Source organism: Spinacia oleracea, chromosome 6 (genome assembly GCF_020520425.1).
Source record: "Spinacia oleracea cultivar Varoflay chromosome 6, BTI_SOV_V1, whole genome shotgun sequence".
Lineage (NCBI taxonomy): Eukaryota > Viridiplantae > Streptophyta > Magnoliopsida > Caryophyllales > Amaranthaceae > Spinacia > Spinacia oleracea.
This window is the reverse complement of record NC_079492.1, coordinates 143133155-143153675: the sequence shown is the minus strand read 5'-3', so window position 1 is coordinate 143153675 and position 20521 is coordinate 143133155. Positions and strand designations below refer to the sequence as shown.

General features: G+C 35.7%; 2 protein-coding genes and 1 long non-coding RNA gene across 13 annotated transcripts; 1 reads left to right on the top strand and 2 right to left on the bottom strand.

Moving 5' to 3' along the window:
- Positions 1-838: 838 nt before the first annotated feature.
- Positions 839-8848, bottom strand: LOC110802094 (probable serine/threonine-protein kinase SIS8). 11 transcript variants are annotated; one of them, XR_008923001.1, is made up of 17 exons: positions 8245-8792; positions 5809-6187; positions 5613-5717; positions 5454-5525; positions 4671-4851; positions 4327-4557; positions 4126-4166; positions 3949-4017; positions 3771-3871; positions 3411-3489; positions 3227-3325; positions 3066-3134; positions 2848-2897; positions 2233-2314; positions 1995-2089; positions 1215-1413; positions 839-1125 (listed from the first exon to the last, which is right to left on the bottom strand). XR_008923001.1 is itself a non-coding variant. In XM_056831009.1 (16 exons), exons 1-16 carry the CDS (start codon positions 8580-8582, stop codon positions 1296-1298), a joined length of 2103 nt encoding a protein of 700 aa, XP_056686987.1. In that variant the 5' UTR covers positions 8583-8830; the 3' UTR covers positions 839-1295. The 11 variants fall into 11 exon arrangements, 7 of the variants coding, with proteins under 7 accessions (XP_056686987.1, XP_056686986.1, XP_021863202.2 ...); XM_056831009.1 differs by having other exon boundaries at positions 839-1413; positions 4327-4551; positions 8245-8830; XM_056831008.1 differs by having other exon boundaries at positions 839-1413; positions 8245-8790.
- Positions 8849-11086: 2238 nt separating this feature from the next.
- Positions 11087-18056, top strand: LOC110802125 (uncharacterized). The gene is made up of 4 exons (XR_002537078.2): positions 11087-11390; positions 14325-14481; positions 17331-17385; positions 17656-18056. It is a non-coding gene; the product is annotated as an uncharacterized lncRNA (long non-coding RNA).
- Positions 13780-16231, bottom strand: LOC110802124 (cytochrome P450 87A3). Its single transcript, XM_022007554.2, has 9 exons — positions 16032-16231; positions 15512-15833; positions 15258-15407; positions 14917-15168; positions 14727-14816; positions 14561-14639; positions 14348-14454; positions 14098-14225; positions 13780-14021 (listed from the first exon to the last, which is right to left on the bottom strand). Exons 1-9 carry the CDS (start codon positions 16229-16231, stop codon positions 13919-13921), a joined length of 1431 nt encoding a protein of 476 aa, XP_021863246.2. The 3' UTR covers positions 13780-13918.
- Positions 18057-20521: the final 2465 nt, after the last annotated feature.

The following is a 20521-nucleotide window of genomic DNA, read 5'->3' as shown; positions in this document are numbered from 1 at the left end:
ACCAAACGATATCCAAATGGGCTGAAACTTGGGGGCCCAAAGTATTTTGGCCCAATGAAGACAATGGTTGGGCCAGATTTTGGGTTTGAGGCCCGGATGGGCCCGATTTGCAGCAGCTATGCACGAGAGTGCACCAGAAGCTTCTAGATGGGTCCGGAAGTGTGTAGCTTGCTTGGATGATGATGGTTCTAGATGGGAAGGGTCTAGAACCTTGCTGTACAGATTAGGGAGAGGATTCTAGAGACCTCCATGTATAGAGGGTTCCCTTTGGAGGTGGGAACATTCTAGAATAGTGTAGGGTATTCTTTGTAAGAGTAGTGTGGAATGTTCTAGAGTAGGAAGTCTCTAGGCACTTGGGAGCCTATATATAGGCTTGCCCATTCATTTGTACATTCAGCCAACACAAGTGTATTCATTCTTAAGCAATAGAAAAACCTTTCCAAACTCTCTTGCTTACAAAGTTTCCTTACTTAGCCATTTTCGTAGCACACTTAGCATAGCTAAAGGGGTGAAGTGCCTTGACTAGTGATCCAACGGGACTGTGACGCTAGTAGGCAGGGTGCATAAGGCTTGGAAATAGTCAGCACGTGACACATCGCTCTGCCTCACGTGTCATACCGAACCACATTCTTATCAAGGCTCAGGTAGCCCGTGTGTTGGACTAGCCCATTTCCAGATCTTACCATAAAAGATGCACTGGGTTGGAACTAACCATGCTCGGACCACATTTTTTTGAAAAAAGCATCCCAAGGCACGTACAAGACAAGGAATGATACGATGCGATAAATCACTTTTAAATGCCTTGTGAGAATAATTTCTTACTAATCCATAATCACAATTTCAAGAGCAAAATAAGGAAAATTTCTTCCAAAACAATTGTGAAGGCTAATATTTTAACTAAACAATCGACTAATTATACACTGTAACAAGGGGACTACACACCGTACTACCTTAATCCCCAAAAATATAAACAAAAAAAAATAAGGGGAACAGAATAGACCTTGTTATCCCCTGTGAATTATGTTATAACCTTATCACAAATGTAGCTGAATCTAGGACTAGGACTATTTCTGCTATATATTGGCACATTTAGTTGTAGGCATGTAGCAAGCTGTATTTTGCACACTGCAGCAATGTGATACTCCACTTTAAGCACATTTATCAGTATGAATTAGCACCCTAATCATGCCAATAAGCCATCAACTAAAACATACCTCAACAACAGCATTTAACAAGATATATTCCTCTTGAACTCTGTTGTATTGCTCTTTTATGTTGCAACATGTTGTATATTCCTATGATGGTAAAGGTAATCTTTTCCGAACAGTAGGAGTTGTTGTTGTCGGCATACTTTGAAGTATACTGATCATTCTTGGTATAATGTCTTCGAATGATGGACGCTGTTCCGGCTTGCTGCTCATTGTTTATTGCAAAAAACCATCAGTATTATTGAAAAAATTTCTGAACTTAACTGGGTTTTACCAATAAAAACAAATTTTATGATAAAACTTGTTATTTCTACTGTTATTTTGTGAAATCTGAATTTTGTTGATTCACTAGCGTTTTTCAAATACTTCCTCTGTGTTCTTTTTCACTTGCTGCCTATTTGTCGCGTTTGCTGATGTCTAACTACTATGATATCTTTAATTGTCAATAATTAGAAAAAGTTGTTATTTTGAAAAAATTACATTAAGATGAATCTAACAACATTACATTGAGAAAAAGTTTTTTTTCCCTCAAAGATTGATTTAATCACTAAAGAGTAAAGACAGTCAAAAGTAAACTAGGTCAAGTAAAAGCAGGAAGAAGTATTAGGCAGTTACTAATTTTTTTCTTTACTGATCAATGTTGTTATAGATTGGAACTTATCTTTTGGGATCAAAATTGATCAAAACTCCTCATTTAGTTATTTCCATTAATCCGTACTTGAAGGGAACGGCCAAACAATATCTTATTTAGGAGAGCAAAATCACTTGAAAAGAGGGGAATTTTACCTTATCCAGCATTCCTTTATGATGGATGAAATGTGAGGATCAAGGCCTTCCGGTAAATCTAACCTTCTATCCATGAATCCTACTACTCCAACAACCTTTCCAAATGGAAACAGACAAAGTTCAAAGAAACAACTAAATATTTTTATAGTGATTGCATTTATTACAACTTCTTCAATTCATACAGAAACAAAAGCATAGGAAAGAAACGGAAAAAAAGAGAGAGCAAGAGAGCAAGAACCTGCAAAGCATTTAGACCATCCCAAGGGATTTTCATAGTTACCAGTTCCCATAGGATGACACCAAAACTGAACACATCTGACCTGTCGAAAGTAAGCAGCAAGAAAATCCTTCAGTGAATATATACGTATTCGATAAGTGTTCGGCCAGAAAATATTAGAGGAAACAGGGAAAAAGCACAATATATTGGTTGCAAAACTCATAAATAGTACTTTGCATCACCTAGCACCATAAACCATCAGAATTTATCTCTTTCCAGTTCCAAAATGAGATCAACATTTTAAATCAACACCCAAACAACCGGAGAGGAATCACGAGGTTAAGGATGCAGAGACTCGCTATAGCATGCTTGTGTAGTGGTGTTGTAGCATGCTGAGAAAAGAAAGATGACTGCTCTTGTAATTAAAGTGAGAAATCGTTTGAAACAAGGTTAGCTAATCATGTAAAACAACTATGTCTCAGATGTTAAAAAGAAATTTATTTCCATTGAGTTGTTGACTGTTTTGAAGATACGGAATATAATGAATCAAACATGTATAGGTGTTAAGGTAGTCCTTTCCAACAAGCATATACCCTAATAAATAAAAACAGAAATTTCCAGGAATCAAGAAGTTACTTTTCATTGGAGGGGTCATTCCGCAGGATTTCTGGTGCCATCCATTGAGGCTGCACGATGATTATAGAGGAATTAGTAACAACAAAATAAGATAGTGAGCTACAGCAACATATAAAAATAATTGCACTAAATATAACCACCCAATCCTATTATACAGCAAATGTTCATAGCGGACAACTTGACATGGAGCTAAATGTTCACTTGATTAAAAATCTCACGGTTCCTCCTCCAGACTTTGCTGTCAAGAAAGTTGCATGCTTCAACTTTGATAATCCAAAGTCGCCGACCTAAAAAAAGGAGCTTTAGTATGGGCCACTCTTCAACGTTTAAATTTCACTAGAATAGAAGGAAGAAAAAAAAATCAACTAGCAATGGATACCTTCACGCCCCAGTTCTTATCAACCAGCAAGTTCGAAGATTTTAAGTCCCGATGAACAATAGGAGGATTTCTGCGATGCAAATAATTCATGCCCCTTGCCTGCAGCCACGCAAAATGTGTGAGACACACCTCTCAAGCTGAATGAGCAACATAAATCTAATGTGTAATCTGGGAAAAATCATACAACATCAAGGGCCATCCTTAAACGCCGTTTGAGATCCAAAATTTGATTGCTTCTGTGCAGAATCTTGAAAAGACTTCCCCTATTAACAAATTTGAATGTAAGTAGAATGTCTCTTGAATATTTTACAGCACAAGAAATATGAATGTAATATCAAGGGAGTGGCAACTTAAAGGTTAAAGCTGTAATCCTGTAGTAACGATTTACACATTTCAACATTGCTTTCATCCAAGTAAAATCACATTTTCCCAAAGCACCAAGCTTTATTTTAAATACTTCGTAAGATTCATGACAAAAGGCAGTTAAAAGGGGGACGGACAGGGGACAAAAAAGTAGCTGCATAATTTAACATTTCAATATTACCTTGGAAGAAACTCCGTGACAATAGCAAGCCGTTCCCGGGAATAACATGCTCCCATGAAGAGCAAGACATTTGGATGCCTCAATTTCCTCATTATACCAATCTGCAGTTTATATTATAAAATTGAGAACTTGTTTCCACTAATGATTAAGGAAAGGTTAAAATCCAAACTCAGCTCACCTCCTTTTTGTAATCCAGTAGAGTCCCCTCATTGTAATCTTTCCCAAAGAAAACTTTGATAGCAACATCCTGTGTAACATGCGTAAGAAATCAGTTCTTATTCATGGAAGAGCCCTTGTTTCTTCTATCAGCCCACTAGTTTGAGATTCACATTCTTAGAATTGAATAAGAACTTACCGATCCATTCCAAAGTCCATGATATACAGCAGCATAAGAACCTGAACAAAGGAACTGCAAGTGAATACTAATGTAAAAATGACGCACAGGTCTATTAACAATAACAATTCAGCACAAATCTGAACTATTATACCACCATAAAGGACATAGATGAGATGTAAAAAGATAAATTATGTTGAAATATTGAAGTCATCCAGTTACCTTGACCAACTTCCTCACCCAACAGTAGTTCCTCCCATAGAATATCAGAATCAACCATTGAACTTGACTCACTGGCACCTTTGCTTGAAGAGTTACCAGGAATTCCCGATAAGTTATCCCCTGAGCACGAAGAAGCTTTTTCTCCTACTTGTCGTTCAGCAGCATCTTCTACTTCTGCGGCTTTAAGTTTTTCCAGGTCGGCAACTTTATCATTCACATGCAAGCCTAATGCTGGCACAACAAATTTGGTTGATTAGGCTCCTTAGAATATTCATGGCACACTCCAAGTGAAGTAGCCTTTCTCAAAACTTAGAACTTCAAGTTTCCATTCATGTGTGCATTACCAGGTAACAGGAAATGTCTGACATCACAAGCAGGATTATCTGATGTATCATTCCAACCTCTAGTAGAGCATAGTTCATCATTGGGTTTTTTCCATAGGCCACTTTGTACAGGGATTTCATCACTTGTTTGGGCACTGTCACCACTACTCTTCTTTCGGAATCTCGCCAAAAACTTTGCTGCCTGCAGCATAGGCTACTAATAAGAAAACTCATAGTACCTAGGTGAAATACTAGCTTGTACAGTTGTACTCATAAAGATTAGTATTCGAATTATAGTCCACTAAATCATTACAAACAGAAATTCATTGAACTATTCAAATACGAAGTATTTTTTAATGATACATGGAGATTATTCCTCTACAAAGTCCAAATTGAAGCACAGTCCAGTAAGACTATAATTGTACCCCTCAACAACTTCCCTATAAAATCATTCATCACTAAAGGAGCTTTGAGAAATAATAGAGAGCAACATATATTTCGATACCACACAGGAAATCCTCAGCTAACTTATTCATCAAAGCAAGCATAAAGGAAGTTATACTCAAAGCATAAGTATGATTTTAGCAAAGAACAACGGCCAAGTGACCGAGGCACAATCATTTATGAAAAGTGCATGTTGTGCACCCCCTAGATATTTGCTATGTTTATATTGTTCAGTGTATCAGTAGAAAAGAAGTTGTCGTAGTTGTCTTCAGAAACACTGAAAATTTCTGAGACATGCACCAAGAATAATAACAATAATAAAATAATAATAAAAAAAGGTGGGGCGGGGTGGGAATGTACCATTTTTGCAGGTTGAGCCATCACGGATTCCTCTGTATGAGAACTCTTGCCTTCACCTATATTATTAGCTATCTGCAAGCAAGAATCACCCCTAAAAGCTTAGCACAAAATCATAAATATCTTCCAGTCATAGGATATTGACAAGTTAAGTAAGCACACATTAGCTTCCTGCTTATGTCGATTCACAACTTCAGCGTCCGAAACAAATCCTTCTCCGTCCTTGAAGGTGTCATCTCCACGCATTCGTCCAAGGACCTTCGAGGCCTGATCAGTCACATCATCACTTTTTCAGCAACTGGAACAGGAAGAAACAAGGAATGAAGAAAAGGGATATGTTGCGGTAACATATAAGCACCAGATCAGAAATAGAAGAAGCCATCTGTGGCACTGATGCAATCTGTGGCCTTTGTTGCCACTGAATCCTTTTCATATTATCCCGTGGTGCCCTAGGTTGATTTCTTATACTATTAAAAACAGCCGCATCACTTGAAACAGTGACAACACCAATTAGCTCACCATCCTCATATAACGGGTTCTCAGTCACTAACGCCATAAAAGTTTCACCGAACCTCTTCTTAAAAGGGAACTGACCTGACCATGATTGGCCAAAGCGCAACTTCTCCCTGATTTTCTCCATGTATGGAACATATTCATCTTCAATAATTAGCTCCCAAAAAGGTCTCCCTGTTGCTTCAGAGTCCTTCCATCCATAAAGTTTCTCTGCAGCACGGTTCCTGAAACACATTATTAATTGCAGATCTATATGACAAGAATTTATCAAAGCATCAAAACTTTCAAAGACTTGAAGTGTTTGTCTAAACAATTTACATATATGTAAACACCTTTGATTGCATAACTTGAGTTTGTGCCCCTATTCCAAAAACATCAAGTAGCACAACACCATACCTTTTTCACAGGACATAGGCATATGCAATGCCAAAGACTACAAATGCAATATGTCAATTTAATTCTATTTTCGGGTAGTATAACTAGCATCCCTCAAAATTGTCCAAAACCTTATGTTCTAAATCATGTCATAACACACAGCCTCTCGCGAATTTATGCTAATTTTTTTTGGTGATAAAGTACAATCGAAAGTGGAGAAAGCGATCCCAATTAGCTTTCGACTGAGTATGACATTCATCAGTTTCCACAAAGATACAAATAGTTGAAGCTTAGCTGAAAGCCAACTTCTAACTCAAATCCAAGTCGTTGACTACAAGACTATTGCTTCTCAGAATTCTCACCCTTGTATTAATCCTTCTTTATACGGTTTTCCATTTTCGACACACCAATTAATGAATTAAAGATCATAAACCTTATCCAATAAACAATGAACAACGCACATAAAGATACAACACAATTACAAAAGCTCCCATGTTTGTCAAATCAAGAAATTTCAAACCAACAATTTCTGCATCATCTAATCACTCTATAAATGGAAATTACCTAAATGAACAAAATACCCAAATTTAGAAATACAAGTAAATTCCAATACCCACATAAAACATATTTTACTGTTCTATAACCATTATCCAAACCAAAATTTATCTGACAAAACTAAAAATAAATATTAGGAAAACCCCATAAAATTTGAAAAATGGAAAATCAATCCAAATACCAGTAAATGATCTCCCCGGAGGAAGGAGAAGTCACGTGAACAGCATGGTGAATCGACTGAAGCACGCGACTGAACGGAGTGCCACTACTAAAGTTTCCAGAAAACGTTATCCCGCCGGGGAATGACGTCATATTAACCGGAGTATTATTATTACTAGGGTGGTTTTCATTTTCCTGAGTGACTTCGTGTAGCTTTGATCTGAGACTCGTTTGACCCGCCTCCAACTCGGCGCATCGGTTAACAAGGATTCTGAGTAGAACCGGGTTAGACTCATCGGCACCCATTTTATTAACTGAACTCGCCGGAGATTTTTAGCCGGTGGTGGCGGTGGTTTTGTAATTTCTGTGGAATTTCTGCGCATAATGAGGTATTTTCTTAATTTTGCAATTTGGAAAATTGCGACTTTTTATTTTTATTTTTAATAAAAAAAAATTGCAAGTTGCTTGTTGGATGAGTTGAGAAAAGAAAATAGAGAGGCGTACGAAATTAATGTTATTTTATTTGAGAAGTACATCAAGTTGTACTAAATAAATTGTTTGGAACAGGGAGCCAATGAGGGATCGCCATTTGGCACGCGCTACCTCAAAAGCAAGCAAGCAATGAAGCAATCAAACGTGATGCTTTTAAGGATGGAAAATGAAACTACCAAAGGCGGCAACATTTGTAAATGGCGTATTCGAGTGGTGGTCAAAATTCGGGCCGGGTTGAATCGGACATTAACACGAAAACGTATATCCATATTCATAACTTTTGTGCGTGTTTGAGGGTGCGAAATTTAAGATACTTGAATTGACTTATTAATTTAATGTGTGTTAGTTGATAGTGAGATATTTTTTTATATAGTTAGTGGGAAATGGGTAAGGGATGGGGGTGAGGGTGTGAATTTTTAAATGATTTTTTATACATGGTATGAGGGCTAGTAGGTAAATATGAGAAATAATATAATATTGGTAAAAAAATTCATTTATATAGAAGCAATGTAACTTGCAGGTATTATGGGACGACCAAAAAAAGAAAAAAAAACGGTGCGAGTATTATGGTACGGGAGGAGTAATACTCAATTTTTAATAGAACAACTTTTAACTATGCACTATTGTCTAATATTAGGGAAGGAAGAAGTATCAAGATTGGACCATGTTGGTAAATAGAGATGTTAAAAAGAGTACTAACCAGAAAATGATATCCCCAGAAGAAAGTGAAGTAACATGGACAGCATGGCCCAGCAACTGCAAAACACGACCATAAGCATTATCGAAATTGCCTGTAAAAGTAGGACCCCATACCCACTCTGCTTTCTCCTCACTACTACTACTACTCCTACTTGAATATTTGTTGTTTGATCCTCTCACTTCCTCCGCCAACTCGTCCAATTTCTCTTTCAAACTCGCTTGATTTGCTTCCAATTTCATCAACCTTTTTATTACAACTCGCCCCCAACTCGGCATTTCCGACTCGTCTGAATCGGACCTCTTCTTCTCTTTCGCTTTCCTGCTCTCCCAGGTTTTCATTATTGCTACGCACGCTACTAATGAAATTCAAACTTGATGGCGTTGTTGCTTATTTAAACTGATCGAATCCACATCGCTTGCCTTGGGATTGGGATTGGGATTTGGATTTGGATTTGGAATTGGGATTGATTATAATATACAGTATTTTGTTGATTATTTATTTATTTCAAGTAGAAATGAAATGAGTGTTGAATTTTTTGCAGTTGGGTTCGTAACAGTTTATAGTGATTGGAGGACGTATGACGGTTTGAGGTGGCATTAGTTTACCACCTGTCAAAGACCGGCATGGGAGGGAAACTTTGCAAATGACGTGTGTGTTATTCATCAACAAATTGTGGGCGAAATTTTAAGATTTCATAACTTACCCAAAATTAAAACAAGATTTTGTGACTTGTATATTTGGTTGCTTTACTTTTTGGTTTTATTACTTTCCTTTTGCATTCCCTCCCTAAATAAACATTCAAATCTACCCTTCTTTAAGGTAACGTTCAAATTTAGGCCATGTTCTGTTCACCTTATTTCCACTTATTTCAGAAAAAATAAGTTTAGATAATTTCAGTTAAGTTAAGATAAGTTCAGATAAGATAAGATCAGGAAAAATAAAGGTTGACCAATTAAGTACAATTTCTAACTAAAATAAGTTTTGATAAGTTCAGTTAAGTTCAGATAAAATAAGTGAAAATTAGGTGAATAGAACGCACCTACCTTATCAGAGTTTCATCTTATTTTGACTTACTTTAATAGTTCAACAAATATAAATCTTTAGATATGTTAGTATAAGTTTCTTTTTTTGAGGGAAATATGTTAGTATAAGTTTAAATGAGTTTAATTCAACAAAAATAAGTTTTGTCAAATAATTTACGCATACAAATAAGTTTTTCAACAAAAATAAGTGCAAATGCAGTTGAACCAAATAGAGCCTAACTAATTGAATTATGTAAATATTTCCATAATAGCATACTACAATGTATTAATTGAAATCAACTATCAGCAAAACAATAATAATAATTGAAATCGACTTTTACCAAAATAATAATAATTGAAATGGACTCGAACTAACAGTTTATTTATTGTTGGTTCAGCCGTGTACTCGAACCGATCGATCGACCTCTTTCTTATTAGTATTTGGATCTTGATGATGCCCTTACACGGTTAACAATATTATCATACTCGGTCTCATATTGATTTAAGTTTTAGAGAATTATTGTACATACGGCTTTGACAGAATTTTACACAATAAGCCAAGGTTGGTGGGGAAATCACATAAATCATGAATCTATTTTGGTAGATGTAGCCGTAGGCAGATAGAAAATTAGAAATGCATTTAATTTGAAAACTATGGGAAGACAAAATATACACTCCAGCACATACGTAGCAACAATTGCGAAGGAGTAGGAGGAAGTAGGGAAGGATTTTTGTAGTGTAGCACATTAAGAAGTGGTACTATCATTGTACGTTCATCGAATAATCGAAAATCATGACTGAAATAGTGAGTTTGTTATTAATATATGGATGGAAAAAATTCAAAAGTAACATCAAAAGATGATAGCGTCATGCCGTTATGTGCGGTCTAAAATTATGGTAGGCGATACGCAGAATTAGAAAAGATACAAATAAAGTTAGAAATATCGTACATCAATGTCCATGCTAATAAAAAAAAATAGTGCATTCCACATTTCCACCGGATACAATTAGAAAATATTTTGTATGTACGAAGTATTTGTATTGAAATTTGTGAGAAAAATCTATTGTACCATTGTCCGGAAATATCTACTCCGTATTATAACAACGCCCGGATTATTACCATCTAGGATGAACTGCAACACTACTAATTCTATTTTTGTTAAAATATTTTCTTTAATAAATATATATACAATTACTAGAATGTTAACGACATTATGATAACGATTAATACAAGATCAAATTTACGCCGATAATTGGTAATAAGCTTTTTAAGTACGGAGTATCAATATTTAGTAAATAAAAAATTAGGGAATTTTTGAGCGATTCCCGGTTAAAATGTTAGAAGATGTTAAAATTTCCGAAATACTCTCCATTTTATTTTAATTCTCAGTCTATAGTCCTTGTAGCAAATATGTGCAATTTTTTTTTTCTTTTTCCGTTTCAAATATAAATCACTAACTGAAATGACCGTTTAACCGATGATAAAACCTCCAAGTTAAATGGAGGCCGGTTTATACGATAAAACCTCCAATTTATATGGGGTTTATATTACAAAATCTCTAATTGGATAGAGGTTTATAAGATGTGTGGAATGTGTAGGACTACATTTGGACCTTTAAGGAGAGTGATGAATAGCTCAGTTAGTTAGAGTTTTTATCTTGGTTCAAGGTGATTCTGAGATCTATTTCATCCCTGGCCCTGTGGCCATTCGCACCAAAAAAAACATTTAGGCCTTAAGGGTGAAAAGTTTGTGGAATTGACACATTAAGTATAAACTTGCATCATATTATTTCTCCCACGTTCATTATCAATTTTTTATTTCCAGTTTTTCAAAATAAGGAGTAACAAAATGTACTATTTGACATCCACACAAAGGAATACTCCGTGTATCATTTGCCTTCCGTTTATTGTGAATCTGTACAACAAAAAGAACAAAATCATAAATCGGTTTCTGGAATCGGACTTTGGAGGACCCATGTTTGTGTTTTTCTTGCACTGGAGTTGAAAATTTTGGCGGCGGTTAAAACAAGAGCACATTGGTATCACTCCATGAGAGAGAGGGCAAATGAGCAAATCCGACGAATAGAGCTTCATCATATCAACGGTTTCTCTATCAAATCTCAGGTACTCGCTCAAATTACTTCTCCAGAATTAGAAAATTAATAAAAAAGAATCTGACACCATTTGATTTTACCTCAATACATTTTTCTGCTCTTTGGAATTTTCTAATTCTGAACTCCGCGCAATTTCAAACCTAATAAACTATTTTTTCCACATGCCGAGAATGTGATTTTTTTCGATTTGGCATGGAATTGGAATTGAATTGTATATTTGTAATTTTGTATGTAATTATGCATGTTAAGCTATTTTTTGTTGTTTAATTTTTAATTTATAAACTAATGTTTAATAAATTTATAATAAGCTGCATGCCTGCATTAGAGACATTGTCCAATTAGCACATTCTAACTTCGAAAGTCGATTTTGACTGATTATTGGAGTTGGAGAGACTTTGGCTCTGTTTAGCAATTTGAGGTTGAGGGTTTCTAAATGTCTGTCGCTTGTGCCCAAATTGGATACAAGTTACCCAATATGGCTATTTTAGTATCAACAAAGGATATTTCAGTGCCAATAACACAAGTACACAAGTGACTCTTATTGGTACTAATTAGTAGTGTATTAGTCTCTAATTAGTATTGGTAGACAAATAACACAATAATAAGTACCAATACTAAATTAATCGGTACCAAATTAGAGTCACTTGCGTCCATTTTGGACGTTAACCGCTTTTGACATAGATTTCCTCATTTGAGTTTAGCCTTTAGTTGTTACAAAGTACTCCATTGCTTTTAGTTGGTTGTACCATCTTGTTTTAGTAATTGTTTGTGTAAAAATGTTTGGTAAATGCGAGTAGTTTTTAGCTGAATGACACTTTATTAGTTAGAATAACCAATAGGATATGGTATTACTCCATGCGTCCCTTTTTGTTTTTCCCATATTCCTCTTTGAGGTGTTCATTTGAAATTGCTCCATACTTTAAATGAAAAGTTTTCTCACTTGCTCACTCTCTATCTCTCCCCTCATGGGACCACTTTATCGACTCATATGCACATTTTAAAACCAATTCTTAATAAAATGAATTTTGACTATGGGGCAACAAGATGGGACAAAGTGAGAGTACTAATTTAGAATCTAGGAAAAGGAATTTACCTAACATTAGGATAGAATAGTCATTTCATCACTAAATTTACAAATCTCTCTTTTACAAAGCTCCCACAAATAGCCTTTTCCAAATTAGTCTTTTGGGTTCGAACCTCTCTTCCAATCATCTCTCAACCAAACACCCCCATTATATGCTATGTGCAATTCGTATCAGACACTTGGGCATACACAACTCTAGGTATACCCAAGGCTAATATTGTTTGCTCACTTGCTTATTTGGAGAGCTCTAATGATAAAATAAGCAGATTTAGTCTCTTTACATACACTCATGTAGTCATGTGTATAATAGACATTCAATAATATGGTTAGAACATTTATTTCCTATCTCTAAGTTCCAAAATAAAGTATAGGAGATAGGTATTTTGGAACTTAGAGATGGCTTTACTCTATGCTGGTATTTTGTAAATGTTAAGAAAAGTTAGGAGAAGTCGTAAATTCGTTAGGGACACGGAGTATTTATTTAATCTTTATGAAAAATCTGGAAGGATTAACGTCTAACATTTGTCTGGTTTACCCCGAGAATCAACTATGACAAAAACTTCTTTTAGGTAGGTATACCGGCAAATGGCTAGCTTATTTGAAGATAACCATTCTTAGAAGGACATGGGTTGAATGTAGTCTAGGGGATGACAAGTGACAACCACAATTTGGTATTTGAATAATCAACAAGTCTCTATATCGTGATTTGGTGACTCTTGAATCTGATTTTAGTCAACTCACAATTGAAGTACTATCCAACCTGAAAAATTGATGTACTGATAGAATGATGGATATACGTGTTCCTTATAGTTCTATGAATAACAGGAATTATATGGGTCAAGTTCAACACAAAAGTACATTTTTTTCTTCAATTTCTATACAGAAAATGCCTTATTTATTTTAATGAAGGCTTGTCAATGTATAGCTTTGCTTCTAATTTGTGGTTTGCTTCAATGTATAACTGAACATAAAGGAAGGGGTTTAAATATAATCATATTACTATGGTGCTTTATGTTCAGTTGTATACTATCTGTAGTTCTGTACGGTTTCCAGTTCTTTCATTGAGTTAATCTAGTAGCTCGATCATAATAATTGGCAGAGACTATAGTATAATGCTAGGGATATTTGTATTTTGGTATTGATGTTTTATACATTTGCAACATGAGAGGTGACATGAATTCAATAATGATTTTACATGCTGTAAGACATCTAACCCGATTTTCCCCAAATCATATGTGCTTTCACATATTGACGAGAAGATGAGGGGTAAAAAATAGACAATGTATACAAAAGCTATGACGATTACAAGAAAGCTATTCACGGTTTGCTCTTGTTTGGTGGAGAAACTGTAAATATTTGTTCTCCTCTCCTGTTATGTTTGTATTGATGTGTTTCCTTATTGCGGCTCAAGTCACTTGTAACACTATATTTCTGGAGCAGAATCAATTGATAGTTTATGTTTCTGTTGACCTTTTCTCAGACAACTGAACATGAAATCCATCTGGAAACTGTAAGCCAGGGGTCCGAACTATGTTCCCTCCTTTTACTGGATTCCACCTGAGGTTGAAGAAAATAAGTTAAATCTTCCCTTTTTATTTAATATGCATGTTAATTTTTGAAAGTGAGCTTCTACCTGTATTTTGTAACCAAGCAGTGTAGAAATACAGCCATTTGCACCTTGGTAAAATCTGTCCCAACACAAAATCTCATGCCTCCACCGAAAGCCATGAAATGTTTGGATGCACCATTTATTTCTCCTCCCTATACACAAATAAATTTCATGTTTATTTTTTTGTATTTTAATAAAGTAATCTAACCAAAGTTTTTTCCTCCCATCTTTTTTCCTCTCGTGAATGACAGAAATAAGAAAGTTTGATACATACCTCCCATCTCGATGGATTAAAGTCAAGGGGATTTTCATATTTAGCAGGGTTTAAGTGTACAGCTGGAGGACAGACCATGACACCCCAACCAGCTGGAATGGTGTAACCTACATCAATCAAAATTCTATGTTAAGGTATGCATTTGAGTATAAACATAACATTGACATAAAACACTTTAAGTCCATAAGTTTTGTAATGATGGCAGATGCATACCCTTGTAGCTGACATCTTTCAATGCTTTTCTAAATATTCCTGGAACTATATTTGCCAGCCTAACTGTTTCATTGATAAACTGCAATTCAAACTGGTTAGTTAATCAACACTATTTTAAGAAGGATCATCAATGAATTTGTTTTGTGTGGAGGCATTCTTAACGAACCTGAAAAGTGAATGTCATTGATTTGTATTCACTCCATGTAAGGTGAGAATCAGGATTTTCACGCTTCTTTAAAATCGCCTCATGCTCTTCCTGTCAATTTGGTACGGTGTCAGTATGATTTCGATCAAATAGAACATGCAATAGTGAATATGGATAATTTAGACATTTTTTTTGCCTCAAGGTTATTTACCGTTAGTTTTTGTAGCACCAGAGGATAATCTGAGAGATATTTTAAGGCTACGGTTAAAGCCAAGGAGGTTGTCTCAAAGCTAGCAAAGAGAAGCACAAACATCAAGTCCAAAGCAATTCCCTCTGTTAGTAGTGTTTCCTCCTTTGCCAGTTCCACTAAGACATAATCATAAAAGTCGGTGTTCTGTTTTCTGGGCATCATTCTTCTCTCTTGTAGCATATTTTTCAGCATCTTCATTGCCTTCTTTCTTCCCTGTGGCCACAAATTTTGCATTTTGTCACTATACATTCATGTATGAAAAAACTAAGACATGTTTGGATAAGGGATCATTTATAATTTACCTGTAAACATTCGTGGTATGCTGTACCAGGAATGTCCAAAGGGAAGGAGATTAATCCCTTAATGAAAGCAACAAAATTCTCCCTTAGATTTTCTGAAGAGGTTTCAGCATCATGACTAATTAGCTTTTTGGCTGTCAGATTGAAAATCATCTGCACAGAAATTGTTATGAAAACTAACACGTAAGTAGTTTGGACTTGGATACTTGCATTGGATCATATCTTGAACATTGATAGCTGAAATTCAGACTGCTTACACTAGCTGTTGCATCTTTTATCTCCACTGTATCCTGTTTAGACCACTGATTCAGCCGTTTAAGCACTGTATCTTCAACTTCAGGTAGCATCTTCTTTAGGCTTTCTGTACCAAAAAGACTCAACACCATGGTTTTAAGGTACTTGTACATGAATCCGTGTAAGGACCCAACATTTTCCTTCCCAAAAATTTCTGTAAATGTGTCTGGATACCAGCTTTGAAATGTTTTTCCTTCTTGTTGAAAGATTATATAATTAAGCTCTGGATCAGCTGAGACTATAATTGGTCTTCCCACTAGACTGGTTTTAAATACTGGCCCAAATCTGAAAATATCCAAAGTATGTGCATTGTTGAATTAGAGATTCATAGAACTGAAAAACTGACATGGTTACACTTTGAAGGTTGTTACTCCCACCGTCCCTTATTTTGATTACAACATGTTTTGACATGGATGTTAAGATTATAATATAGATGGGTGTAGCATGTATGGTTGATAAATTTAAATAAGAATAATGGTTTACCTTTTCATCCGCTGTTTGACAAAGGGAGAAATGTCGAATGTAGTATTTGGGGCAAAGAATTGAAGAGTTTCACCGAGGAGTGGCCAACCCATTGAACCTGGTGGAAGTTCCCCATTGCATTTTGGGTTCCACCATCTGTATAGCCAATGTGTGATGCATATGATGACTACCGCTATGAGGCTAACAACAAGCGGAAACATTTGATTGTTGATTAAAGGATGATGATTGGATAGTTAATGTGGAATTGGGGATTATATGAGATACAATTTGGGATGACAAAGTTAATCAGATGTTAATTGAAGGCGTTATTGGAAGACAAATAGGAGCAGAAAGTGGTATACATGCATCTTAACATTACTAACTGAAGTTACTTAAATAGTTTGTAGAGAGAGGATGACTTGCAAACTAGTTGGAGGAAAATAATAGTAAGATAATTAGTAGTAATCATTTTTCTATGGTATTGCGGAATTTGCTGAAAAGCTGTATGTTAGTAACAGTTGTTACTTGTAAGAAGTAGTTGGAGATTGTTTAAAATAAAGAAGAGAAGAATAACTTGGGTTTTAAAAAGGATATTGCTTCCACTCTTCATTCCGCTGTCAACGGCTTCTTATAATACTCTCTTTAAAGCCTAGCATGATGATGAAGCCTACTGGATGCTTCCTCTTCCTCTCTTTTGAATCTACTCGCGCTACGTGCTAATGTCCTTATGATTGTATATGTGTGTGCATAACATTTATGACGGCATAAAACATGATAAGAAGCACGAGGCTGAATTATGACCTTTCTTTACGAGTTTTAGCCGAATCACAAGTCGAGGACTTTTTCTTCGGGTTGACAATGTTAAAAGTGTAAAAAGAGATATGTTATGCAACTGGATCTTGCCAAAGATTATCTGTTATATTAATTCCTGAACTTGTTTCTGTATTTGATATGATTTATTCCCATCCTCATTGCTAACTGCCCGAATTATCTATGATAGTTTCCATAAGAATGAGATCTTATCTTGGATTTTTTTAAAGTCTGCAAATATGTTTGTAGAATGTCAATGTTATGATCTGATATGCATCTTTAAGATATGGAAGCAACTACCATTAGATCCTGTTGTTTTAGTTCTTGTTTTATTTTAAACCTAGTTGCTCATAGTCTACATTTTCATATAGTAGTTAGGCTATATTGGTAGCCGGGTTTAGTTTAATTTGTCACCAGGAGCATGCATCTTCATTACCTACTGCTTGAAAAATTTGATTTACCCCGTTCTAGATAAGAATCGTAATAGATAATGAGATTTAATTTATGCAGTTTGGTATTATGTCGATCACATCAACAACGATACAAGGAAGAGCCTGCATATAAGGTTGGACACTTGGACTAAATGCTTTATGCTTTCATTACTGTTAGTATATCATACATAAGGTGAACTGTAATACATCTGGAGGGGGATTTAAAAATGTTTATGAGATAATATGAGGTCAAAATAGGTGTAACCTAACCAAATAGGGGGACATTTATGGAAAAACAAAAGGATGGTAATTTACTCCCTGACCATGGTTTAGCCCTTCTTAATCATCATTACATTTTATCGTCATCTTGTTTACAACGTAATTCCTTATGTTTCATCTCTTAGGTGATAGGTAAGAGCATAAGGCATCGAGGGATACAATATATTTCATTGTAATGGTTGATAATGAGGTGCAAAGGTCTCATCTTCATCAATCTCTTGAAAATTTATTTGTAAGGCAAAGGCCTTTCTGAATTCTGATATTCCTCAGATTTCGCTGCTAAGGAAAACTAGATTGATACCTTTGTTTGAGATATTAGGCATTTGCTGCTGTCATAGCTTTTGAATTTGAATTTGATCGAGCAGCTGAGTGGATTAGCAGTGTTGGTTATCTTGTCGATTCTTATATGTTTTTGTTTTTTGTTTTTTTGGTTTTAAAAGACGCGTTATCATTGTTGTTCTCGTGCATCTTGCTTAAGACTGGGGTACTATATGTTAGACATATATATATAGTAGCTTGATACATATATACCTATTAGAATAAAATCCAAGTTAGGCCTACAACTCATTAACATGTGCTAACCAGTATGTGGGTTTCTGTGATTCTTAGAATGCAAGGTATGCTGACTGACTGACTCACTGACAGGTTTTTTAGTCAAAACCATTACTAAATTGTACTTAAATGCTAAGTATGAACTTGTAAAGTTAGTTTTTGTTGGCATCTTTCATCATTCAATCACATTAAATATGACCCATGTTACCTATGTTACCGTGTGTGGTATGGTATCTCTCTATAAAATGTCACTTTACTTGTATAGAGTATTTAACTATATTTTGTAATAGCAATTTGTTTATAAGGATACACTGTGGAGGCGGAAATTGATTTTGACGCTCCTCTTTTGAGTAGCATATAGTTTATGTACTCGAAAGTCCCAAAGTCAAGTTTTGAAGTGCCAAAATTGATTCCCGTAGAGGCATGGACCATTACCCAGCTGCATTAGCACGTCCTCCTTTGTTTTCCCTATTGGATGTGAGAGTAAAGCAATAGACCTATACTCTCGAAGCCAACTAAATTTTTGATGCAATTTCAAAGCCAACTAGATTTTTTTTTGGGAGCAAATAAGCCACAAGGGGAATAATGGGGATTAGAACCTGAGATTAGGGGTGTCAAATCGGATCAACGGATCTGGTTTGGGTCTCATCGGATTCGGGTTGAAATGGATCGGATTGGAACAGATTAATTTGGTTAACGGGTCGATCGGATTGAAAACTTAACGGATCGGGTCGGGTCGGATTTTTTATGCACAGGTTCATATCGGATCGGGTTGTAAACGGGTCGGATTGTAGTTGGGTCGGATCAGATCGGATCGGATTGGAACATCAAGGATTGTTAACGGGTTTAGACGGACTATAACGAGTTCGAATTCATATCGGATCGGATTAATCGGGTAACGGACTAACACGGGCCGGATTGAAACGGAATTAGTTGGGTAACATAAGATTCAATTTCATATCGGTTCGGATTATTATCGGATCGGGTTATTCGGTAGCGGGTTGGAATCCGAGTCGGGTCCATTTGGTTCCGAATTATATAATTATAATGTCGATGACTTAATTAGGGGACGAAAGCGATAACTAACTTTTAAAAGTAATAAGAATTTAAGATCAGTAATATAAGTTATTGAGTATATACTACGTAGTACATAACTTAGTTTAATACTACATCCGCCTAATTGATAGTGCAATATAATTAATGTTCTCTTATGGGTCGTGAACGGTTTGGGATAAATGGATTCTGATTGAAATTGGTTTGGATTAAACGGGTCATGGGTTGAAACGGTTCGGATGAAACGGGTCATGGGTTGAAACGGGTCACGGATTACAAACGGATTGGTTTATACGGATTTTTCTCGGGTTGGAACGGATTTGGGTTCAAACGGATCGGATCATAAACAGGTTTCGGATCGCTTCGGTTCGGATTAAACGGATTCGATTTGTCACGGATCGGTATGTTATATAGGATTCGGATCTTAATCGGATTAATATTAACGGGTTGGGTCGGATTCGGGTTAAATATAATTGGACCGAATCGGATTTTGGATCTTAGCTCGCGGGTTCTAAACGATTCGGATTCTAAAAGGTCGGACAAATCCATCGATTTTACTGGGTCGGATTGAGAATTGACACCCCTGCCTGAGATCTATCGTACACAAATCCTCAGCCTTGAACACTACTATACTAGGCCAAAACCTCATCGGTAACTAGATGAGTAGATGATACGGAGTATGTGTTAGTTCCCTTACTACTTTCTATATTCGGAGTAGAAGATTACAATAAAAAAAAAACAATGATTTTTGGTACTAATGATGAGATAACTAAGAGAACATTATTCTACGTTTGACTTCTCAAGTTCTCAATGTTTTGTAAATTAAGCAAGGGTTTGGTTAATGGTTCTGAGTTACTACATGGATCTTATTATATTGTTATTAGTATAAACTTTTTTTGCAAAAGGAAAATATGTAATATGACATACCTTAACGGTTGTGTTTCTGGTGTTGAAACTTGAGATCACACTGCAAACCAATGAACCAATTTAATTAGCGATTAGTCATGAACAACAAAATTGCCAATTCAGTTGACTATTTATTGATGATTCGGAATAAAAGAAATAATGATTCGTGACGTTTACGGTAGATTGTGAATTTTGATAAATAGGGGCGTGTTTCAGGAGTAGCACTTTTGCCGGAATCGTTTAAGAAATAGTAAATCTGGGGGAAAAAAAGTAGAGTTGAGCACATATCAGATATCCGACCGGAAATGCAATTTTGGTAAACCAATTGGTATTAGATGGAGTAGCACGTCAATCTTATATGTTAGTCAATCTCTCTATATTTCTTCAATATAAGATACCTAATCGATCTAATGCTCACATGTAAATTATACTCTTAACAATTTTAGATCGAATACCTAATATCTGAAATAGGCACTAGCT

Bases quoted from the DNA above. Each gene is read 5' to 3' on its own strand.
- LOC110802124 (XM_022007554.2), bottom strand. From the start codon at position 16,231: ATGTTTCCGCTTGTTGTTAGCCTCATAGCGGTAGTCATCATATGCATC. The intron at 15,834-16,031 runs GTAAACCATTAT...GGATATTTTCAG, and splicing joins GTCAAACAGCGGATGAAAAG to ATTTGGGCCAGTATTTAAAA. The intron at 14,455-14,560 runs GTATGCATCTGC...TGATTGATGTAG, and splicing joins GAAAGATGTCAGCTACAAGG to GTTACACCATTCCAGCTGGT.
- LOC110802094 (XM_056831008.1), bottom strand. From the start codon at position 8,582: ATGAAAACCTGGGAGAGCAGGAAAGCGAAAGAGAAGAAGAGGTCCGAT. The intron at 5,526-5,612 runs GTGTGCTTACTT...TCTTGCTTGCAG, and splicing joins GACATAAGCAGGAAGCTAAT to ATAGCTAATAATATAGGTGA. The intron at 3,135-3,226 runs GTATCCATTGCT...TCCTTTTTTTAG, and splicing joins ATAAGAACTGGGGCGTGAAG to GTCGGCGACTTTGGATTATC.